Raw genomic sequence first — 21,793 nt, forward strand, 5'->3', positions numbered from 1 at the left:
CTAAAGTTACATTAATTTAGCTGCCTTCTAAATTTATTTATTTATTTATTTATTTATTTATACACATAAAGCTTTAAGAAGGAGACTTCAGCATGTATTTAGTTTCATGCCCTAGAATGAAAGTTTAGTTTCATTCTCCTAGGATGGTTGGGTCAGTCCAGTCCATGACCCTTTTTACCAGCCTTGTAAAGAAGGTTTCCAGTGTAAAAACTTTCCCAAACCTCCTTGCAATGATCATACATGACAAAACCCGTGATTTTTTTGTGATATTCATGTGAGTTTATTTCTGCTACATCTGTAGTTGGTTTCATCCTGGTCCATCAGTTATCTGGGTTCTTACATGTGCAGAATAAATCTTTATTGGGTTCCCTTCTGGTGCAACTGTTCTTTAGGTGCTTTTTCCCATCCTTTCAAGTTCTTTTATTTTAGCCACCGGAACTTGAAATCCATTTTTGCTTCCTCATATGGACACACAATTTCTGGGTTTGAGGATGTTGTCTTCCTTCTCACACTTTCTCTTCCAGCTGCTTAGCCTGCCAGACTTCTCTGTTTCAAGAATTTCTTTTCCTGGGGCATAGATTTGGTCTGTGTTTCCAGCATCAGTATTTTCAAACAGTGTTTGTTTCCTGCAAGTTTTAGCTCTCCTGGTTCTGTCTCCCAGGACCTTCTCACTTCTTGTTTTGACAACTTTATTCATTTTTACAGGTATTTCTTTAAAATTACACACAACACTGAAGATTTAACACAGTGTAAAAGTGTAACACAGCTTTCTTTCCTAAGAATTCTGGGTTTGTCTCATGTCTCCTACTATAGGTTGAGAGTTTCTTGACATGGAGAGTGAGGGGGAATCCAGTTCTTGCACACTCCTTTTGCTGACTGTTTCTGCCTCTACTTGTAGTTTAAAAACCATTATGTGACATGGGAAAGCAGTTGGTTACTTAACATATTTAAAATATCTTTCACTGGAGAGTTATGGGATGAAATTATCAAGCATCAAATTGAGAATGAACAAAGAAGAATGCTTTATCATATAATTTGTACTTCATTGTGCTTAATTCTGCAGGAGACTGAAATTGAAAGTGTAAATGGGTTGGAGAAAAGGAATTACAGAGATTAGTGCAGGACAGGTAGCTGAGACAGCTATTACCTGAACAGAAATCCCTTTCCTGGATCTCTGACTGCTGGAGGATAAACAGGGTAGGAGGAAGTCTTGTGCTACATGAGCTCCATTTCTTATGTTCTTTGTTAAAATTAAATTCCTACCCCTGGAAGAAAGCAAAACTTTTCCCCAAGGAAGCAGCATGTTTTTTCTGCTATTCCAACAATTTCACACACATCCTTTTGGCTGGTCATGGGCTCAAAGGTTATTTTTCTATATTTTTAATGGGCTCAAAGGTTATTTCTTCATGGTGAACCTCCCCCTATGATCATAGTGGGCAGAGATGCTGTCTCATTTTGATTTATTCCTAAATTCCAGGGATCAACTTGTGCCCTTGCTGTCAGCATTGAGTGTCCAACCCATCCTCCCCTTCAAGCCCTTTCAATGACAATAAACAGAAGCTCCCCAGGAAGCTAAATTTCTGGAATATTTTCTTTTTTTTTTTTCTTTAATCAACTTTTAACCTGTTTGAATACTCTGCAGCCCATCTCTTCAGTGGGCTGGTGTATCACCTTTGTACCCCACACAACCTGTGGCAGCTTCTTCCAGCTGGACCATGCAGAGCTTGGCTCCTCAGCCTGCTGCCAGTGCCCTGCTGTTAGCAGTATTTTTGGGAACTGGCTTTCAGGTAACCTTTACAGTGCATTAGGAGAGATATTCCTGCAATCCTGATCGTTCCTTCTCACCCTGCCAGTGTTCTCCTGCAAGATGGGTCTGTCTGGAGGCACAGAGCATTGCAGCATTGTATACCTTGATTTTCCAGCCATGAATGTCATGAGAGTTCCTTTACTGCTAGTCAGGCTTTGAAGCCTCCCTTTGGGGAGAAGGATCTCAACAGCACAAAGCCTTCAGGCTGTGGCAGACTGCTTTACTGATGACCCCTAACACTGGATATTAAATGGATTTACCATTTATTCCGTGCTGTTTTCTGTCTTTTAACCACTTTTTTGTTCTTGCAAGGCATTTCTCCTATCCCCTGACAGCTCATTCATTCCCTTTGGGGTTCTTTAAACTTCTGAAGTGCAGGTCACCTGGGAGGAAAACATGCTGCTTCCTTTCTGTCCATGAAATGATGCAATAGCTTCCAAAGAAACACAGAAATTATTGCTGTCAGGTTTGAAGATTGTGTTCTCCTCATCAGCTCTTGGGCCATTTTATGGTGCCTCTCATCCCTGCTGCCCAAGGTCTGGGCTGGGTTATCTGGACCCACCTGAAGGATGGGAAACACAGAGGTGGCACTGTCAATGTGTGTGTAGAATGTCAACCTGAGACGGAAGTCAGTTCTGAGAAACTTCATTTTTAAAACCAGTCAGGGCGTGTGGCAGTCATCTCCTAGGAAACTGACCATTGTACTGTGGGACCATAATGTGCTGTGATTGCATTTCAGATAAAGGGAACCAGCCTTGCTGTCAGAGTGTTTCTGCTGAAGTTTTCCAACACAGGAGAACATCCCTGTGCAGCAGTTGGCTTTGGCTGGTGTTTGTGAGCTGCTTGAGACACTGAGATGGTTCCCCCTGTGCTGCTGTTCACTGGAGGATGGCAGGGCCGGGCCGAGGGAAGTTGACATGGCAGGGCCGGGCTGAGGGAAGTTGACATGGCAGGGCAAGGCTGAGGGGTGGCTGGCCTGGCTCTGCCTGTGTTTCACAGGGTGCTGGAGCTGTGGGCAGTCCCAGTCTGTCATGGCTCTGGTGAGTCAGGTGAAGCTCAGCAACAGCAGCTTGCCCTGGAAAATCTGTAGGGCTTCAGTCTCCTTCTCCTTAACAGCAAATTTGGCAAATAAATTAGGATTAATCTCTATTAAGTCAAAACCAGCTGCTATTAAAGCAGGAATCTGAAGACTTTGTGAGCAATGGGGCAGAGATATCAGTGTGTGTCTCACTGCTGATGTTTTCATGGACCATCTCAACAACATGTTGCTTCCATGGACCAGACTGACCTCTTTGGGCAGGGGGGTCTGTCCTCCTTTCAAATGAAATGCAGGAGACACCATCACCTTTCCTCTGTTGTGACTCTCTGACCTGCTCAGCTGCTCTCATGCAGCTCTGCCGTGCTGAAAGGGCTCATTCCCTGTCTTCTAACACTTCTAACATCCCATGGGCAAGGCAGCAGAAGGCAGGGATGGCTCCCAGCCTCAGGGGATGGGATTGCTGCAGGGGTCCCTGCCTTTCCCTGCTGTTAAAAGCATGGGATGAGCTCAGAGCATCACACTTTGGCTTCTGCTTTATCTGGATCCATGGTTAGGCTGGGAAGGATTTGGATGGAAGCTGTTGCAGCTTTTGGTTCCTTACATCTCCCTGGGGAGTTTATTTCTGCCAGTCCCTATGTAACTCCATGACATCAAAAGATGTGCCTTCAGAGCAGTGTGGAGGATTGTGACAATGACTTTATGGGGGGAAACGTGTGCTGGTGCTGAATCTGTTTGGAAAATTATCTCAGTAGGCTCAACACAGCACCATGAAAATGGAGCCATGGAGAAATTCCTCGTCAGCAGAAGCTGAAAGAAACCCCCTTTTTACACTCAGTTTTCATGAGAATGACCGAGGGTGGCACATGTGGAAAGCGTGCGGCAATTCTTTTTTGCAGAAGTGTCTGTGAGTTGCAAAGGCCCTGGTAACTTCATGTACAGTTAGACTGAAATAATCTTTGCCAGAGTGTTTATTTTCAAGCTTGCCAGTTGCTAGGCAAACCAGTTTGCTGAGTTTCTTAATGTACCTCAGCTCAGGCATGAAGCCACATGTGGATACATGAGTGAAGAGGCTGGGGAGTAGAAAAGCAAATGCTCTTCCCTGTGTTTTGAGAGGTGGCCATTGGGAGTAAAGCTGCAGATGGAGCTCTGAATATCCTGCAGTGCCTTTTCCTACCAGAGCTAAGCTCTGAGCTATAAAATTTGTATTCCACCATACTGAATTGTCTTTCTCTCTCTCTCTCTCTCTCTCTTTTTTTTTTTTTTTAAATTCTAATCTGCAACTTGGAGTGGGCAAGGATACAAAATGCGCACAATTTTTAGCCCAGATATTTAAAATGGATGTGCAGGGCTGGCTGAGGCAGCAGGATGAGAAGAGGCCAGTTGGAGTTTCACAGAGCACAGAAGGGCTGGTGGACAATGGGAGTTGTTCAGCTATGCTTGTGACAGCTCTGAGCCCTGTGCCCTCCTCTTTCAGTGGCTGCTCATCACATTCATGGAGCTGCTTCCTGACTGGGGCTCCACATTGGATCTGGAGGATTGCAGTGGAAAAGGCAGATGCTGGATGATGTGCACTGCTTTCATGGTGCAGTTGTCTAATCTAAATTTGCCCTCAGAATAGGCAGAACCACGCTGTGATCATCTGCACTAATGTCTGGGTGTCTCAGGTGATCTCTGTGACCAAAGTTGTGCAGCAAATGGAACAGGGGGGTTTAGGCAAACAGGGTTTAAGGATCCTACAGACACACAGTAGGATTGTCAGTGTGCTGGACAGCACACATCACAGTGTCTGTCATTAATTAATTAATGACAGTGTGCTGTCATTAATTTTGGGTAGGACATAAGCATCTGCTGCAGATGCTTTTCAAACTACAACAGGAATGTGCAATTTTAGACGATGCAAAGCTCCCAGCTTTTAATTAAATTAAATAAAAATCACAGTTATTGAAGTTGGAAAAGAGCTCCAAGACCACTGAGTCCAGCTGTTAATGCTGCCATCTTCACCAGCAAACCACATCCCCAGATGCCACATCAGTCCATGGAGTTCCTGCTCCTCAAGGCCCTCAGCTGTGGAATGGGCAGTGCAGTTCATGAAAGGCAGGGTTGGTGTTTGAAAATCACAGCTCAAGGGATACAACCCTTTGCCTCTGAGCACTGGGAAGGCTACCAGAACTGACACTGTGGCTTTATTTTGTAGAGAAATGTGACAGTGTTCTCAGGGGTCTCAGGTTGAGGGAAGAGACAAGGATCTGACTCCATGTTTCAGAAGGCTTGATTTATTATTTTATGATATATATTACATAAAAACTATACGAAAAGAAAAGAAGAAAGGATTTCCTCAGAAGAATAGAATAGGAAGGAATGATAACAAAGGTTTGTGGCTCGGGTTCTCTGTCTGAGCCAGCTGGGCTGTGATTGGCCATTAATTAGAAACAACCAACATGGGCCAATCACAGATGCATCTGTTGCATTCCACAGCAGCAGATAATCAATGTTTGCATTTTGTTCCTGAGGCTTCTCAGTTTCTCAGGAGGAAAAATTCCAAGGAAAGGATTTTTCATAAAAGATGTCTGTGACAGAGAAAGAAATGCCACTTGAATGAATGAGGCGCTGTGCAGACTTTTATATCTTGGACTTGTGAAGTTCCAGACACCTTTAGGTGAAACTCTTGGCTAAATGGACATTTCCCATGGATTAGTCACAGCTGCAAAATTATTTGATCTTTAGGCAGTGGATAGTTCCACCTTCCCTACAGAGCCCTGTAGAAGAAATGTAGGAATTTTTGGAAGCAAAACTGCAGTGTCTGCCTTGCTTTGCTTTGCTACAGTATCATTTACTTGTTCTGTAATTGATTCAGCCTCTTGGAGAATGCCACACTGGGACAGATTTTTTTCTTGAGTTTCCATGTGGAGAAAGAAGAAGAAGAACCAGGCTCTTTCAAATTGGTGTAATCTACTTAATACGGCCAGATAAGATCTCCAGAAATAATAGACTATGTATATGTCAGTGTTAGAATGGGGAAATGCTTTGGAAAAAAAAATATGGAGATCACTTATGCCTCTAGAAAGGTTTGAGGTCATTCCTAGAAGAAAAAAGGTTATTTTCTTGTGAGAATGCTGCCATCAGATAAACCCTGCCAGACGATGAGCTCCTTTTGACTCATAAGATGAAAGTGGGAAAAAAGGTACTTAAATATTCACTTTGGAAGGAAAGTGATCATCAGTGGGAAAAAAAAAAATCTGCTTAACAGCTCATTTGTGAAGAGTATAATGGAAGGAAGATCTCAGTACAGAGAATTGTATGTTTTTCTTGATAGCTTTAGTGTGACTGCCACAGAGGATGTAATGTAAATGTAATAGGCCTTTAAAGACAATACTTCCCTTTCTAATAGGGGTCAGGATTAATCAAAAAGGAGCAAACAGTTCAGTAAAGAAAATGACTGTAATAACAAACACTACTGGGGATCTGAGCTGGGCCAGTTTCCCTTTTTAGCATCCATGCATCACTGTCTCACAACAGACTGCATAGCATCCTATTAAATTAGCATACACCAGGCAGCTCAAACAAATTAGTTCATCTTAGAAAGGGAGAAGATTCTTCAGCAACTTTCATTTTTGGCTGGATATCTGTGCCTTGTGTGGTTCATTCATCTTTGAACCCAAATTTTATGGCACTGAAGCCTGCATGTCTCGTTCTGCTCTGCCCCTGGTGGCTTTTCTTGGCTGGAGGTCTCCTTGGTTGTGTGTTTGGTGCCTTCACCCTGCTGTTGTGTGAGCTGGAATGACCAGAGGTGCTGGTGGTGTGTGCCAGGCCCTGCTGTGACCTTGGAATTCATCCTGGAGTAAAGAATTAATCCCAGCTACAGAATGGTTCACATCATTTCCAGGGATGTTTTCCTTGAGTGAAAACCATTGATTTTCTCTCAGGGGGTTGTTGCCTTCTGGTGAAGGGGGTCCAGGGCTGTGAGGGAAACCACCTTGACTATACTGCTATAAATTCATGCTTTATGATGTGCAACTTTAAATCTGTGTTTTCTGGCTTCATAGAAGTCTCTTCCCTTTAAGTAGCTTTCCTTTAAGTAGCTGACATGGATTTCCAGTCTTAATCCCAGTTCTTCTAGTGGGTGGGCTCTTTTTTTTTTCCTTTCCCTGAGATTATTAAATATTGAGCAGCTAAACTAGAGGAAATTATACGCCTCAAATGGGCATTAAAATTCTTGCAGCTGACTCTGGTGACAAAAACTGTCAAAACACTAAGCTGTTGTAACCGTAGACAATAGTACCCACAAAAAACAGAAGTTAAATCCAAACAAATAGGAAATCTCTTGGTGGCCACACAAGATCAAAGCTTTGTGCTGCTCATTTTGTTGCAGACTGAAATGGTAAGTGGAAACCAACTGGTTTAAAAGGAGGTGAATAAAGAAGCTCTGCCTGGAGTGTGTTATTTATTGTTGGGCGGCTCTGTCGTGGCTATAAACCCTAGCAGAGATTTAGGTATTGATGGGGTTATCTCCTCCCAAATATTTTGTTACAGGGCAAGCAGCAGAATGACTGAAAGAAAAGTCGAATTGGGGATTTTGTGCTGCCCAACCCTGAGCATGGTGACTGCAGGGTCCTTTCACACTGTGGCTGCTCGCTGCAAGCCCACAGTGGTTTTAGGATACCTTAGACAAGACAAAATGCTGAGGGAATGGCCATGGGGCAATGGCTCAGGGCACAGGGAAAGGTGTGAGTGCTCCAGAAAAGGAATAGGCATGGGGCAATGGCTCAGGGAAAGGTGTAAGTGCTCCAGAAATGGAATGGGCCTGGGGCAATGGCTCAGGGAAAGGTGTGAGTGCTCCAGAAAAAGAATGGCAATGGGGCAATGGCTCAGGGAAAGGTGTGAGTGTTCCAGAAATGGAATGGCCATGGGGCAATGGCTCAGGGAAAGGTGTGAGTGTTCCAGAAATGGAATGGCCATGGGGCAATGGCTCAGGGCACAGAGTGAGGTGTGAGTTTTCCAGAAAAGGAATGGCTGTGGAGCAATGGCTCAGGGCACAGAGAAATGTGTCAGTGCTCCAGAAAGAGAATGGCCATGGGGCAGTGGTGCAGGGAAAGGTGTGAGTGCTCCAAAAAGGAGCTTCTCGCTGCAGGAACACCCAGCAAAGAGTATCTGTGCCTCCTGCCATTATTGGAGTGTCCATCAGGGTATAGCAGCAGCATTCTGGCACAGTGGGAGTGCTGTTCATCATCTGTGGTGGGTTAAGAGCAGCCCCAGGCTGCAGCATCAGGCACCTCCATGGGATCATCACTGCGGGCAGGGATTGGGATCAGCCTGGAGAGGGGAGCCGGGGTCAGACACTGCCCAGGGCAGGGCCATGTCTGCTGTTGGAGCAGGCACTCGTGGGGCCCCAAGGTAGGAAACAGCATTTTCAGTCGTGGCTGGGAGGCTGAGTGGAAATTAAATGAGTAGGGAGGCTAAAAATACCAGTGTTAATACAGTGATCCCAGTTGTTGTGCTCTTGCCCAGGCAGAGGAAGCATTGCCATAGAAGGGGCTGCAGGCCTGAACTGTGTGTTTGATGAATGAAAATAGCTAGAAAAAGTATTTGTGCTCTAAAGCATAGATGGCTGCCACCAGATTAGTCAGCTTTTTGCATGAATTTATTTTCAGTTCTTGGGAATATGTAGAGAATTTGGTTTCTGTACCATGTGTAGCGCAGCTCCAAAGTCCTTCTCCTTTCCTCTTGGCTGGCTAAAAACCCTCTCCATACTTCTGTGTTGTTAACTTTGCATTCAAACATCACAAAACTATTGAATTGAATTGTAAATTCATTTTCATGCAGCTGTCAGAACACCAATGGACATGACTTTGGAATAAAAATCTTTATTTCCAACTTTAATTTGGTTTGTGTTGGGATGCACCTGGATGATGTGTGAGGAGAGTGAGGAGGTGCTTACAAAAACAACTGAATAGAAAATTAAAAAAAAAAAAAGCTCTGATGTGTTACACAGAGCTTGGGCTTATCCTGCAGTTAACCCCTTGAGGCCCATGGAAGAAGCTGTGAAAATGCTAACAAAGACCATTTTCCCTCTGTTTGTGGTGCAGTCCAAAGTAATCTTTCTTTGAAGAGTCAAGGAGCAGAATTTGAGTGCGGTTGCCAAAGACGCACTACGAAAATGACCTTTAGTTTGATTTGTCCCCCTTTGATTCAGTCAGACTTTCTGTCTCAGGGTGAATGGACATGGTATATTTTTCAGATGTTGAGTGTTCAATTTTTTCCCCTCCTGGTTTGGCCAGGGCAAAGTACACATGGGAAGCCAATTGTACAATAATTAAGAACATTAGCTGTATGCAGCCTGAAGATGTGAAATCTGTTTCCTGGCTATGTCTGTTGACTTAGTGTGGCAGAGCACCTGCTAATGCAGTGGAAAACTGCTCAACATTGAGGCTGAATGGAAAAAAAAAGAAGTTCTATCCCTCCATCAGCTTTGTCTTCATTTTGTCAGTGTTTTTGTCACAGTAATTTTTTTGTTGAATGAGAGCAGATTTGCTGTCACAGTATATGCTGTTCATTGTATTTCAGAAATTAAATGTTCATAATAAGTTATAGTTCCAACAGAAGAAGGAAAAAACTTACTTGTTCTTTATTTTGCTTTGATCTGCAGGATAGCCTAGCCTTGCAGCCATATTCTCATAGAAAATCCAGTCTGGGTATGAATAATGTTCATATTTCAGTGTTAATCTTTAAATTATAATCTTTAAATCTATATAAAAGATAAATAATGCATGAGAAATAATTTAAATTAATCAAAACTTTAAAAAAATTGGCATCTCATAGGATACTGCACAGTCCAGGTGTTTGCAAAGGGGTGAGGAGTCAAAACATCTCAAGCACCCTCTAGAATTTGCAATTATCTCAATGTCACTCATCAAGTCCTTTAACATCTTTTTTTTTCCCCTTACATTGTTCCTAATTCATATGGAAGTGATCTAAATAATGAAATTATTCCATGCCTGAATTAGAAGTTTGAAAAGAGCAGCTCCTCCAGGGTAAATGATAATATGGTCTAAACTTTCAAAAATGGGTTGTTGCCGCACACGGATTTTGGCAGCCGAAAGTGGTTTCATTTTGCAGAAGTTTCTTGCTTACCCATTTCCACCACTGTTCTACTTCCTCAAAGCCATGATACTTTTTTGCTTGTTTGCTATCATCTGCAGGCAGGACAGGGAAAATTCTTGAAGGATTTGGAAGCTCCTCTTCAGAGGGGTGAAGATTTTGTCCCTGGGCGTGTTGGAAAAGGTTGCATTTACTCCTTCCCAGCTGAAGGGAATGGTGCATCCCAACCATTGCAGACAACTTACAATCATAATTTTTAGCTAGTTAACCTCTTTTCCAATTAAAAAAAATCTATATCACAGTGTGATATTTGTTTTTTTCATTTTTATCATACAGCACTGCTTGGTGATGTTTAATGGAAACCATGGCCTTTTCATAAAAGTCCTGTTATGTTGATGGTGTAAAATGCAATATTTCCTACCCCAAACTTCTTTCTAAAACTTTGCACACAATTGCATTTTAAATCTCAATAAAAAATTGTAATTAATTCTTAAAATGAATTGCTTTTTTCATTAATATGATTATTTTAAAGGCAGTATTAATTCATTTTAGGGAAAAAAAATCTTTAGCAAGCCTGCTGAGCTGGTAGTTCTGTGGAACTGTTTTCATAAGTTGGGGATTTGCTGTAGGATATATTGCTGTTGCAGGAAAATGAACAGCCTTGTCCTTCTGCCTTTCTCTCTGATATTTACCTATTCATGCCTGAGTCAAGAGGGGTTTAGTGGAGGCTGGACCGTGTCATTAAGGGTGGATGAATTCAGCTGCATGTTTGAAGCCATGAGATAATTGCTTGCCCATCTATTCAGTATTTTGACTCTTCCCTGACTCCAGGAGTATCTTTGCTGCCTCTCCCTTGCTGGTGCTCCCTCCCACCCCTTCTTTCTTCTTGCCCAATAGTGCTGAGTGTCTGTTTAACACTCTGATCCCTCTCTGCATCTGTTCCCTTCCTTCTCCTTCCTTCCAGCACTTCACTTCTCTTTCTTTTGTGCACTGACTCATTGCTTTGTCCCTCCCTTGCTCTGTGAGCACAGGGGTGTGTGAAGTGCACAGAATAGTGCAGGCAGCCTTCCTCCTGCCTCCTCACATCTCCCTCCTGCCTCCTCACATCTCCCTCCTGCCTTCCCAGCAGGCCCATCCCATTTCTCTTCCCAGCATTAGCAATTTCATGCCATGGCCTCAAATAAAAATCAATGTAAAAAAGCTCCCTGTCTGTGCCCAGGGTTGACATGGGACCAAACACTTCAGCTGAGCTTCAGGTTATTTCATGCTGTAATGAGAAAGGCTGTTAAGGAGATAGGGAATTGGGTTTCATGAGTATTGCAGAGCTCTACAAAAAAATTTCATTTAAATTCATAGGGGCTCTTTCCAAGCAAGGAAACCATGTCTGTCCTGATAAGTGGAGGAAGGAATCCAGCTAAATGAGGGAGCCAGCTGAAAAAGAGGTGCTTCACTAAGTTAACCATATTGTGTAGAGGGGAAATAAAGGGATTTCCTCTGTTTTGTTGTCTGAGATCAGCAATGAAATGCAGATTGGGAAGGGAGCTCCCTGTATTTTTATAATATCATAAACACTGGGAGAGCTGTGTGATCAGTAAATAATATTCCTGGTGGGAATACTGCAGCTTCCAACACCATTTAACTGAGGGCAAGGATCCTGTTCCAGACACAGCGGGGATGAAATGCTGTGCTGAAAGCAGAAGGGATTTGAGGGGTTCATGAAATACAGCTGTGAGTTTCTGAGTGCTCAGGTCTGCAACCAAAGCTGGTAAGCACCCTGAGGTCTCAGGGCTTTCCAGCAAAAGGGTTTAATTGCAGTTCTGGTCTGGCTGTCCCAAGCATGAGGGTCAGGATGAAAACCTTATTTGGTGAATTGAATGGCTTGGGCTGTCAATAACAGGAAAGGAAATAAGACAATTAAAAACACTCTGGGTGGCTTATTTGTGCAAACCACTTGGATCAGCTGTGAGGACCCTAAATTGGAGCCTGTGATGCTCTGACATGCTGTGGTGGATTATACACAAAGCAGAAAGGAAGAAATCATTCTGCTGCTCCAAGTGGCATAAATGGAGCCATAGTCTGCCCTTTTTAGTAAAAATGAGGCAAAACATTTCTTGGTTCAGAGGATCACTGCCCCACGTGGACAAGCTGTCAAACATCTGCTGTATAACAGCATGCAAAAGTCTTTTTTCCTCAATTTCACTATCACTATTTCCCTATCTGGGGGCTACAAAAGCATTTCTGGGTGCTCAGGTACTTTGTTTCCAGAGCAGCAGCCTCTTCCTTTTGCTTATCCACTTCATGATTCATGAGGCTGTTGTGGAACTCTGGAGCTGCTGGTGAGGTCACAGCGGCCTGCTTGTGTCATCAAGTGCATGACTTAAAAAGGAAGAGCCTGTCCAGGAAAGGAAATTCTTTTGTTTATCCACAAAACATCTAGATAAACAGCAGTTGTCAGGAGTGAAAGCCAGAGAAAGTTGGTGGTGGCCAGATGAGGCTGTGACCAAACAATAACCTTTGAAGAGCAGGCTGGAGCATGGTTGGGTTTGCTCAGCACCCTCCTGAGCATTGATCAGAGGGAGCTGTGTAGGAGACCAGAATAATCTGCTCATGAGGGGAAATAATAAAGGAAAGACTATATTTATTTCTTATAAATAAAACACAAATCTTTGTAGAATCATAGAATCAAAGAATTGTTTAGATTGGCAGGAAGTGTAAGGATCATATAGTTCCAAACTCCTTCTGTTAGACCAGATTGCTCACCCTGTTCCTTCAGCTGTCATTGGGTTAGAAAAGCCCTTGGTTCTGATCTCTCTTGGACAAAGTGGGTGCTTCAAGAAGAGATTTTGGTGAGTAGGAAAAATTATTTGCTGTTCCTCATCAGGTCAGTGCTCTCCCTGGCCCAGTACCTTGCTGCTAAACCAGTACCAAGTTCCAGAATACAAGGATGCTCCTAATGTACCACTACAAATCTGTCCAGAGTAGCAGAGCCTGAATGATGCTCAAATGCTCAAAAAATCTGGGAACCAAAAAAATGAGTGTATAGCACTGACTGTGACGTTTTCCTGGCCTCTTCTTGGTTAGGTCCAGAAGCTTGGGAGAAAGCACTGACAGTGCAAGAAAGAATACTCTGTTATGAAATAACCCAAAGGAGAGGCACTGCCCATTCTTGGCAATTGGCTGCTGTGCTGATGTTTCTTTATTTGTGTAACCCTCTTGGGGTAACCATAGGGAGGCTGCTACTAAGGCCAATGTTTAGACTTGTGATTTAATCCAACTCTTTGGCTTCAGTGGTTACACACATCAGTTTGTGCTGTGGAATAACTCTTGTGATGCAGTCTGAGTCAGGGTTGATCCAATGGTGAGGAGAAGCCCAGGCAGGACTAGAGTGGGGGCCCTGACCTCTTGTGGTGAGTGAGGAACCAGGAGCATTCCTGACACTGCTGTGGCACTTAGCCCTGGGCTGCTTTGTGAGTTACACCTCCAAAAACCTCAGAAAGGGGGAAATACCTCATCCACCAAGTCAGCAGCCAGGCTATGGTCCATGCCCCTGTGTACAGAAATGGTGCTTTCTCATTTTCAAGCTGATATCTCTGCTGGATCATGGTTCTTTATTGAAATGGTTGTGTTTGGTAAGCCTTTAATGCACTGCATGAGTGTGAATGTCTCCATATGTTTGTAAAGGCAAAGAAAGATGTTTGTAATGTCATTTCTGTGTTTAACAAGAGCGGCTTCCAAAGGACACCAGAAGAACCATGTTCAATGGTTGTGTTTCAGTTAACAGGCTTCAAAGAAAAAAACACCACTTTAAACCAGGATTTTTCTTCTCTTCTTTCAGGGGCGCATTCTCTGAAGTTGTTCTGGCTGAAGAGAGAGCGAGTGGGAAACTCTTTGCAGTCAAATGCATTCCCAAGAAGGCACTGAAGGGGAAGGAAAGCAGCATAGAGAATGAAATTGCAGTGCTGAGAAAGTGAGTACCAGACCTTCATTTCTGCCCCTTTGCTTCAGCTAGACTCCTGCATCTGAGGAACAGTGATTGACAAATGTGACTGACAAGGTGTTCAGCCCATCACAGGCAGACAAGATCATGCAAGTTTAAATGGTGCTGAAAATGTTTTGAGAAATGCTCTTCTTTCAGATTAATGCAGCCACATAACTGCAGAATCAGAAAGGACTGAGGCTAGAGTAAGTCTATGATGCCATAAAGAGACTTTATCCACTAAGAATGTCAGCAGTTGTGTCACAGCATTTGAGCAGAGCAGGAGCAGGGTGATAATTTTTAAATGCTTAAAACAGTCTGTTTAATTGCTCTAAAATGATGACATGCCATGGATTATCATAGGAGATGGTGTTAACCTGTGCCATAAAGATGAGTGGTACTTTGTACTTCTGGAAGGGAGATGTGGTTTTTTCCCTCACTTTGGCTGGAATACATGGGTAAGAAAAAGGAATTTCACAATTGCTGTGAATTCATTGTAGTTATTAGAGACTCAATCCTTACCTCTTCCTCATCTAATATCCTGAAGGTGGGATTTATTTCACCTGACTTGAGACATTTGGATCTGAACTTATCACCCTTGACTTTCATTCTGGGGAACAGAAAGAGATTGGTTACTTTAGGATTGGTTCCTGTAGTATGTTTTAAACTTCTGAAAGTACCTTCTCATTGAGTTAAAGGTAGCACAGTTATACAGAACTGCTCTGCACTGGACTGCGACACTCTTATTTCTGCTGCACTTCTGTCCCAGGTGGGACTTATTGCCCCAGTGCTTGGTCATGTCAGAGCTGAAGGCTGATCATCTGGGCACCGTGTGACAAAACAGATCCTAAAATCTGACTGGATGAAGAGCTCAGCCAGCCTAAGTCAGAGGAGCTGGCTCAAGGGCAAATTCAGACATCTCAGCAGGCACAAGGGCAAATTCAGACATCTCAGCTGGCAGAGGGGATCCTTTTTGGTGGGGAGACATAAATGGGGCTCCAAACAGCCACAACTATTTGTAGCAGTGCCTTCCTATTGCTGAGCCCACCTTGCGTCAGTACAAGGTAAACCCTGTGAGAAAAGCAGCATGTTGTCTTGCTGTGTGGTGTTTTTGAGAGCCTGTCATAAAACTCAACCCTTGCCATGTCTGTAACCAGGCAATAATGGCCAATAACACAGCTTGAAAGTCTCTGTGTTGATGGGTTTGTCCCCTGATTCTCCTGTGGGGTGCAAGGGGGGCAATATCCACGTGCAGTAAGAACTGACTTGCATCAGCCTTGATCCTGAGCTGGCAGAGCAGAGAAATCATTCAGGCTATTTCTTGCTTCTGCACTGTGAAACGTTTCTGTTCCCTGCAAACACATTCCTGAGAAACCAGGAGGCAGCACCCAGGCTGTGCTATTCCAGCTGCAAGGGCAGGAGAGTGAGTGGGCAGAAAATGCCTTAATTTCATGCAATTAGATCTACTCAATCTCTTGTCCTGTGCACGTTAGGACCTTAAAAGAGAATATCCCTTTTTTATCTCCTGGTGTCTTCTACTCAGCTGTTGCTAATACAAACTTTGTCTGTCATTGTCTTTATTCTGAAAATAGACATCCTTGCTTGCAGATGCAGTATTGAATTTGTACGTGCCACCAAGGAAACAATTAGAAAATAACAAACTAAATTCTGCCTACAGCTGAGGAGAACGGATATCAACCTGTTCCTCTGTTTAATGAATTCTCTGCTTCAAAAGCTGTCAGTAAAAATAGATTGAGAGTGGTTGAATGGATCCTGAGCAGCTGTTGCTAAGCTCCATCTAAGTGCCCTTGCTTTTGTTTCTTGTAGCTTAACACTGAGTGAGAATGGCTGTTTCTTGTGTTGTCTAATGAATGGGTGGGACCCCAGAGGCTTGGGCTTCCCTGCAGAGCTGTGAGGTGCCACAGCCTTAAATGTACCATGCACTGAACCACCTCATCTGGAGGATGTGCACAGAGGATGCCTGGCAGCACCAGCTGGTCCCTGTTCCCCAGGGGAAGGTGTAGAGACACAGAGGATGGATGCAAAGCAAACAGAAATATGCACATGTGGATGCAAAGCAAATAGAAATAGGCACAGGTGTTGATCCCAGTTTCTCTGACTGGTTTTGTATTGTGTCTTTTGAGGGCGCTTAAAATCTGATGGGATAAAAGTCCCAAAGACATCCTGCCTGGCTAAAAATGCAGACAAGCCCCTTGAGATCCTTCAGAGAAGGGTCTCTTGTATTACACTGGACTTTCTCCTCCTATCTTCAATCATTAGAATTTTGTTTTCCTCCTGACAAGCTCTGTGCTTTCTGGCAGACCTCTGCCAAGTGTTGTGAAATGCAAGATTCTTCTTGATTTCTTCTTGATCTCTTCTTGATTTCCCCCAGTTGTGTATCCAATTGAGGTCTGGTAGGAAATTCTGAATGTGCTTCCTGCAGTGTCTGGCTGCTCTCAGGTGAGCTGCTCATGCCCCTGTATGTGGTGAGCAGGAGTTTAGGAATAGCCAGAGATTGTGCTGGCATGTCCAGGATCAATGCCCACAGTGTCCCACATACTTGGTACCCTCAGGCATCTCTGGTGAAGGCTCATTCCCCTGCCAGTCCTGCCAAATCATTCAGATCTGGCAGAATCAATATGGGAGAGAGTTTGAATGGTGCTGTGTGTTGAAGTAATGTTTAGAGAAACATTTTTTGCAGTCAGGATTAAAAGTCTGAGCCTGGAGTACCAGTGATGAAAACATGAATCCAGTGACCAAAAGCTTAGGGTCCCCCTCACCTCTGCTACTTTCCTTCTGTCACAAGAATTATTGCTTGTATCAATATTTCTTGGCTGTGAAACAGCTCTAATTGAAGAGACTTTTGAACAAACAGTTTTACCTGCAGTTGCTTTGCTGTCCTCTCTTGTGTTGGCAGAGTGGATGTGGGAGGTTTCTGGGCCGGGCTCTTGGTGTGAAACCAAAACTTCTGTCAGTCCTTCTGTGTGTCTGGACAGAAAAGCTGTTGGGAGCATTAATCCAATATTCAGTGCAGCATAAGGTCAGTGACTCCCCTGTGAGGTACATGGAAGGTTGGAGATTTCATCTCTGTCTGTGGGCTCGGACGCTCGGGCTGCCAAAACAAAATGACACATTTCAGGAGCGATGCTCTGCGAACAGAGGAGCTGCCAGCCAACTGATCTGCATGTTTGTGTGAGTGCCAGAGTGAATCATGCATACTCCATCATTCTATTTTTCCAGCCATGGCCAACAAATCTGTTCTTAAAAAAGAAAAAAGGCGGAAGAGCCGTTAAGTCAATATTTACGCCTAGCAACCTTAACGGGGCTCTTCCAATATGGACTCTTGTGTCCCGTGGAAATCCATGGCAACATTCCCTGAAGACAAGGATGGGTGGGGACAGAGTGGGAAGGAGCTCGCTGGGAGAGACTGAGTCTGCAGTTAATCCCAGCGCCTGACAGAGCATTTAAGCACGTGCCTAATTTCAGGCAGTAATTAGTTCAGTGAAATTGATGAGGAGGCTGAGCTCCCCTTGCTTGGATGTTTCAGAGAAGGGTGTGAGTCCCACCATGTTTGGTACCTCATCAAGAGGGGAGTTTTCTTTTTATCTTCAATTAAGACATTGAAACATGTGGAAAACATGCTTAGAATGTGTTTGAGGAAGAAAATGGGATCTCTGGGACGGGACTGTCACAGCTGCATTAACTGGCTGTGGGGACAGCAGCACACAGTCACCTCTGTGTGACACAGCCTTTTTCTGGGGGGAGTTTCATAACCTGCCCTGAAAGTAACTGTGCTCTGGTTTTGAGCAGAAAGAGAAATGCAATCCTTTCCATTGTTTGCTGTAGAATAGAGGAAATTTCTTCCACTTATGGTAATTGTGCAGGTGTGAACACGCTGCAAGAGGAATCCTCTGCTGGACGGGTTCCTGAAGGCAGTGCAGAGTGCAAAGAGTGGGACTGCAGAGAAACAGCAGTCTGAGGTTCTAGTTAAAGAGAGGGGGAAAAAAAGCTTATAGGCCAAATAGATAAAAACATGCCTGATTTGCTTCTAAGGCTGGTTTTGTTTTCTTTTTCCCTTTGGCTACACCACTGTTTATCACAAGAAGTTCTCTGCTGCCTGGGTGATACCTGCCCAATTGTACAGACTCAGTGCTGAGTCAGAGCAAAGCAAGAGGAGGAACAATAAATAGTGTGTAGCCCTGCACCCAGGTTTATTGATTGCTTAATGGCAGTAATGTGCACATGTGTCTTGTTAAGCAATACTGTCCAGATAGCAAATCATGCTCTGGTTTAGCTAGTTTCTGCTGAACAGGGATTTAAAAAATAATTTCTAAGCTACTTAGGTAGCTCTACCTTCTCTCCCACCTCTTTACTATCCTAGATCCTGTGGAAGAGGCATCATTAAATTCCTTATTACAAATCAAATCCATGCCTTACCGAGGTCTGAGGCTTTTTTTCCTGTTAAAAAGAATGAATTGTTCCCAGCAGCTCAGCTAAACTTCTGCCAGTGCTTTCCATCCCCTTTTCCTCAGGAGACAGGATGTTCAGGCACTGGTTCACTGCCTCACTCCTTGTATGCCTGCACCAAAACCAGGAGCTGCTGCTGGGATAAAGAGCAGGGAGAGAGGAGGGGACGTGTCCTGCAAAGCCTGGGAGGTCGGCTCTGTACCCAAAGTAAAACTAAACTAAAAACAGCAATGAAAAGTTTTCCTAATGTGGGTGGAATTGTGGGAGCTCCTGCTCACCCATAAATCAGGTGATGGTCAAAGGAGCCCCTTGCTCCATGCCAGGAGGCAGTGCTGCTCCTTGTGTTAAAGATAACAAATGTGGAAAAATCACCTTTTCTCAAGATTTACAGGAAGGCTGCAGGGGTAATTAAAAAATTGTACCTCTTTGCTCCTTTGCAGCAGTCCATGGACAAACTTCTTGTAAAACCTCTCTGTCCCAGATTCTTATCTCTGTTCTGCCCCAGCCCTCCAGAGCTGACTCCATGGCCTCCAGGAAGAGGAATCCAAATTTAGTTTTGAAACCCATTAGTTACCTCTTATTAAACTCTTCTGTGCAATTTAACTCGGAATCAAAGGCTACATTAATTCTGAATAAAATTGGCCATGCAGAAGTTTAATGTGCCCTAACATAAATTCAGGCATTTAATTAATTCAGATGAATGTTCCTGATTGACTTTGGGGGACAAACCCATCTATTCAAGCCATGATTGTGTTCAGGTCAAAAAGTACAGCCCTTGCAGGCCTGGGTGGTCCCATACTCCACTTTCCCAGCCTGGAGGCTCTCCTGGTGCCCACTGATGTTTTCCTGTGGTAATTGTTTTTTCTGCACAAGGCTGCACAGCACAGTACAGGGCCAGCTGAATTAAAGAGGAGACATTCAGATCCTGTGTGGATAAGTGCTAACATAAAAGTGATGGTAATTGGATCGTGTAGCTCAGCTACAAAAAGCTGTGGGATTGACCCTTAAAGGGTTAATGACTAATTACCTCTTTGCACCCCAGCAGTAAGAGCTCTTTTTTCCTGTCAAGAAATGGATAGGTGGTTAAGAAATGAGAAACAAAAAAAAAAAAAAGAACTTGACATCTCTGTCTGTCAGGTATAATAATTTCTCTGGTGCTTTGCTTATTCTATAGACTAAACAGCCTTGCTGCTTTTTTTGTTTTTTTCCCCCCTGTTTTTTCTCCTCTGTGAATAATGGTGGGAAGATCAGCTGCCTCAGCAAGAATTGAAGAGACAGCTGGTTGTTATATTAAGTAATCGCTCTCTGAGAAAGCTTTTATGTAGATTTACTTGTTAAAACCTGGCTTGCTCATGCCACTGCAGTTGCTCTGGGGTGACAGAAGGCTGACTCTGCTCTCCTGTGCTGTCATGCTCCAAGCACTGAATTGCAAATCCAGGGCATCCCAAAAAGCTGCTCCTCAGTGGGGCCCTGCATCCCCAGGGATGGCTCAGGGTGCTCAGCCCCACCATGGGGTGGGATAGATACCCTGTGGTGCCATTCATGATATTGATGTCAGTGGTGCCAGGGTAGGGCCCTTCCAAGAATACATTTGTTGGCATCATGCATGAATTTGCTTCACCATTGCCCCCACAGATCTTTTGGGCTGATCTGGATCTGCCTGCCTGCCTGTGGAGCCTCCCTTCCAGCTGTGCACTCCTGCAGAAATCCCTGCTAGGGAGGCTGGAAAGGAGCCAGGAGACACAAAGCTCAGGGTAGGGGCACAGTTGGGCATGCCTGGAGGCTGACATCAGCCCAAACCATGAGATCATCTCCTGGATCAAGGAGATGCATGCTGGATGAATTGCCCTTCTCTGGTTTCAGGCAAAGGGGAATCTGACCCTCTAAATGTGGGTATGGCACAGGGCAGCTCTGCCTTGGCACTCACACTTGGCTCTGTGTTAAGCAAATAGTTTTGCTGCAAAGAATTCATTCCAGTGAGTAAAAATGTGAAACCTGAAACAAAGCTGACACCATTCTTCATCACTAAGATGCTGGAAACTTTGCAGGGGAAGACTTGCAGCCAGGGCTGCCTGGATTGCATTTCATGCTGGATTAGATGTAAGCAGATATTGAAAAACAGATCAAGGCATTTTAAAAAATCCTTAAAATACATGAAGTGGAAGAGAAAAATCCCCTCTGAAGTGGTAACCACAGAATCCTTTGTATCTTCTCTGGTCTTGCACAGTTCCATGCAGGTGCAGGGTGCTGGGTCAGGCTTCAGGGATGGTGTGTGGCATTTCTGTGTCTCAGCCTGACCTCACACCTGCACACCCAGACAGCTCCTCCAAGGAGGTTACAGAGTGATCAGTCCTTTCACTCTAAGTGCTGGATGGTGACACAGCTGTCCTCTCTCCTGGGGGATGGGGGTGGTCTACCAGATCTCCCTGGCACAACTATTGTCATCCAAGGTCACCCCATACCTTGACTCATCTTAAAAAATATCATATCCATGTTAGAAGGAGGACATGGAAACACATTGTCACTCAGTGCTCCAATTTTTAGAATAATTCAAGGAAGTAACAGCTGATTTCTGGAAGAGTTCTAGGAAGGGTCCAAATTAGCAGAATGATTTTAATTTAGAATGTCAGCCTTAGGTGGTGTCTGCTTCAGTGCCACACAGAATCACAGAATATGCTGACTGGGAAGGGAACCCACAGGGATCATTGTGTCCAGCTCCTGGCTCTGTGCAGGACACCCCAAGAGTCACAGCAGGTGCTTGAAAGCATTGTCCAAATGCTTCCTGAACTTGGGCAGGATTGGTGCTGTGATCACTTCCCTTGCACAGGGGGAATAACAAAGCCAGGGTCTTCTCAGAGCCCCTAGCTGAAGAAGGAGCATCTATGACCTATTTTCCAGTATCTAATTCTCAGGAAGATGGTCATGATTGTGTTTCAGTGGTACAAGTGTTTGATTATATCAACTTGTCTGTTACCTAAAAGGAGAGACTCGTTAAGATGCATAAAGCCTTTTCAACAAGATCAATAAGTTTGATAAATGACTCAGCTCTTAATCTGGATTCATAAGGTCTGTTCACCCACATATTTAAACCCAAGAGCTACCTCATTTGCAAGTGCATGGTTTTGGTAGCAGGGACAGCATTTTCTCCAGTGCTTGCAGCTCAAAACTTCAAGGATGTCCTGGTGCATAAAAGCAGCTGAGGATGTACTCAGTGTACTCCTAGGTGGCTTCATTAGGCAAAGTACTTCCTCTTCTGTTTTTTCTCCCAAGGTTCTTTATAGGTAATCTGGAATGTTTTGTCCAAAAATAAGGGGTTTGGTTTCTTTTCCAAAGAAGTAATTTCTTCATTTGGAAGAAGTACAAAAGCTGTTTAAATGTCTCATGACATTAGGGAAGTCAAGATTGTTTA

At 43.9% G+C, this 21,793-nt stretch overlaps 1 protein-coding gene across 3 annotated transcripts in view; it reads left to right on the forward strand.

Moving 5' to 3' along the window:
- CAMK1D (calcium/calmodulin dependent protein kinase ID) overlaps nucleotides 1–21,793 on the forward strand; it is a 220,173-nt gene that overhangs the window by 80,773 nt on the left and 117,607 nt on the right. For all 3 annotated transcript variants that reach the window (XM_074538738.1, XM_074538739.1, XM_074538740.1), the window contains exon 2: nucleotides 13,777–13,908. In XM_074538738.1, the coding sequence (XP_074394839.1) occupies nucleotides 13,777–13,908 (132 nt within the window). The remainder of the gene's footprint in view (nucleotides 1–13,776; nucleotides 13,909–21,793) is intronic.

Source organism: Zonotrichia albicollis, chromosome 4 (genome assembly GCF_047830755.1).
Source record: "Zonotrichia albicollis isolate bZonAlb1 chromosome 4, bZonAlb1.hap1, whole genome shotgun sequence".
NCBI classification, from domain to species: Eukaryota; Metazoa; Chordata; class Aves; order Passeriformes; family Passerellidae; genus Zonotrichia; species Zonotrichia albicollis.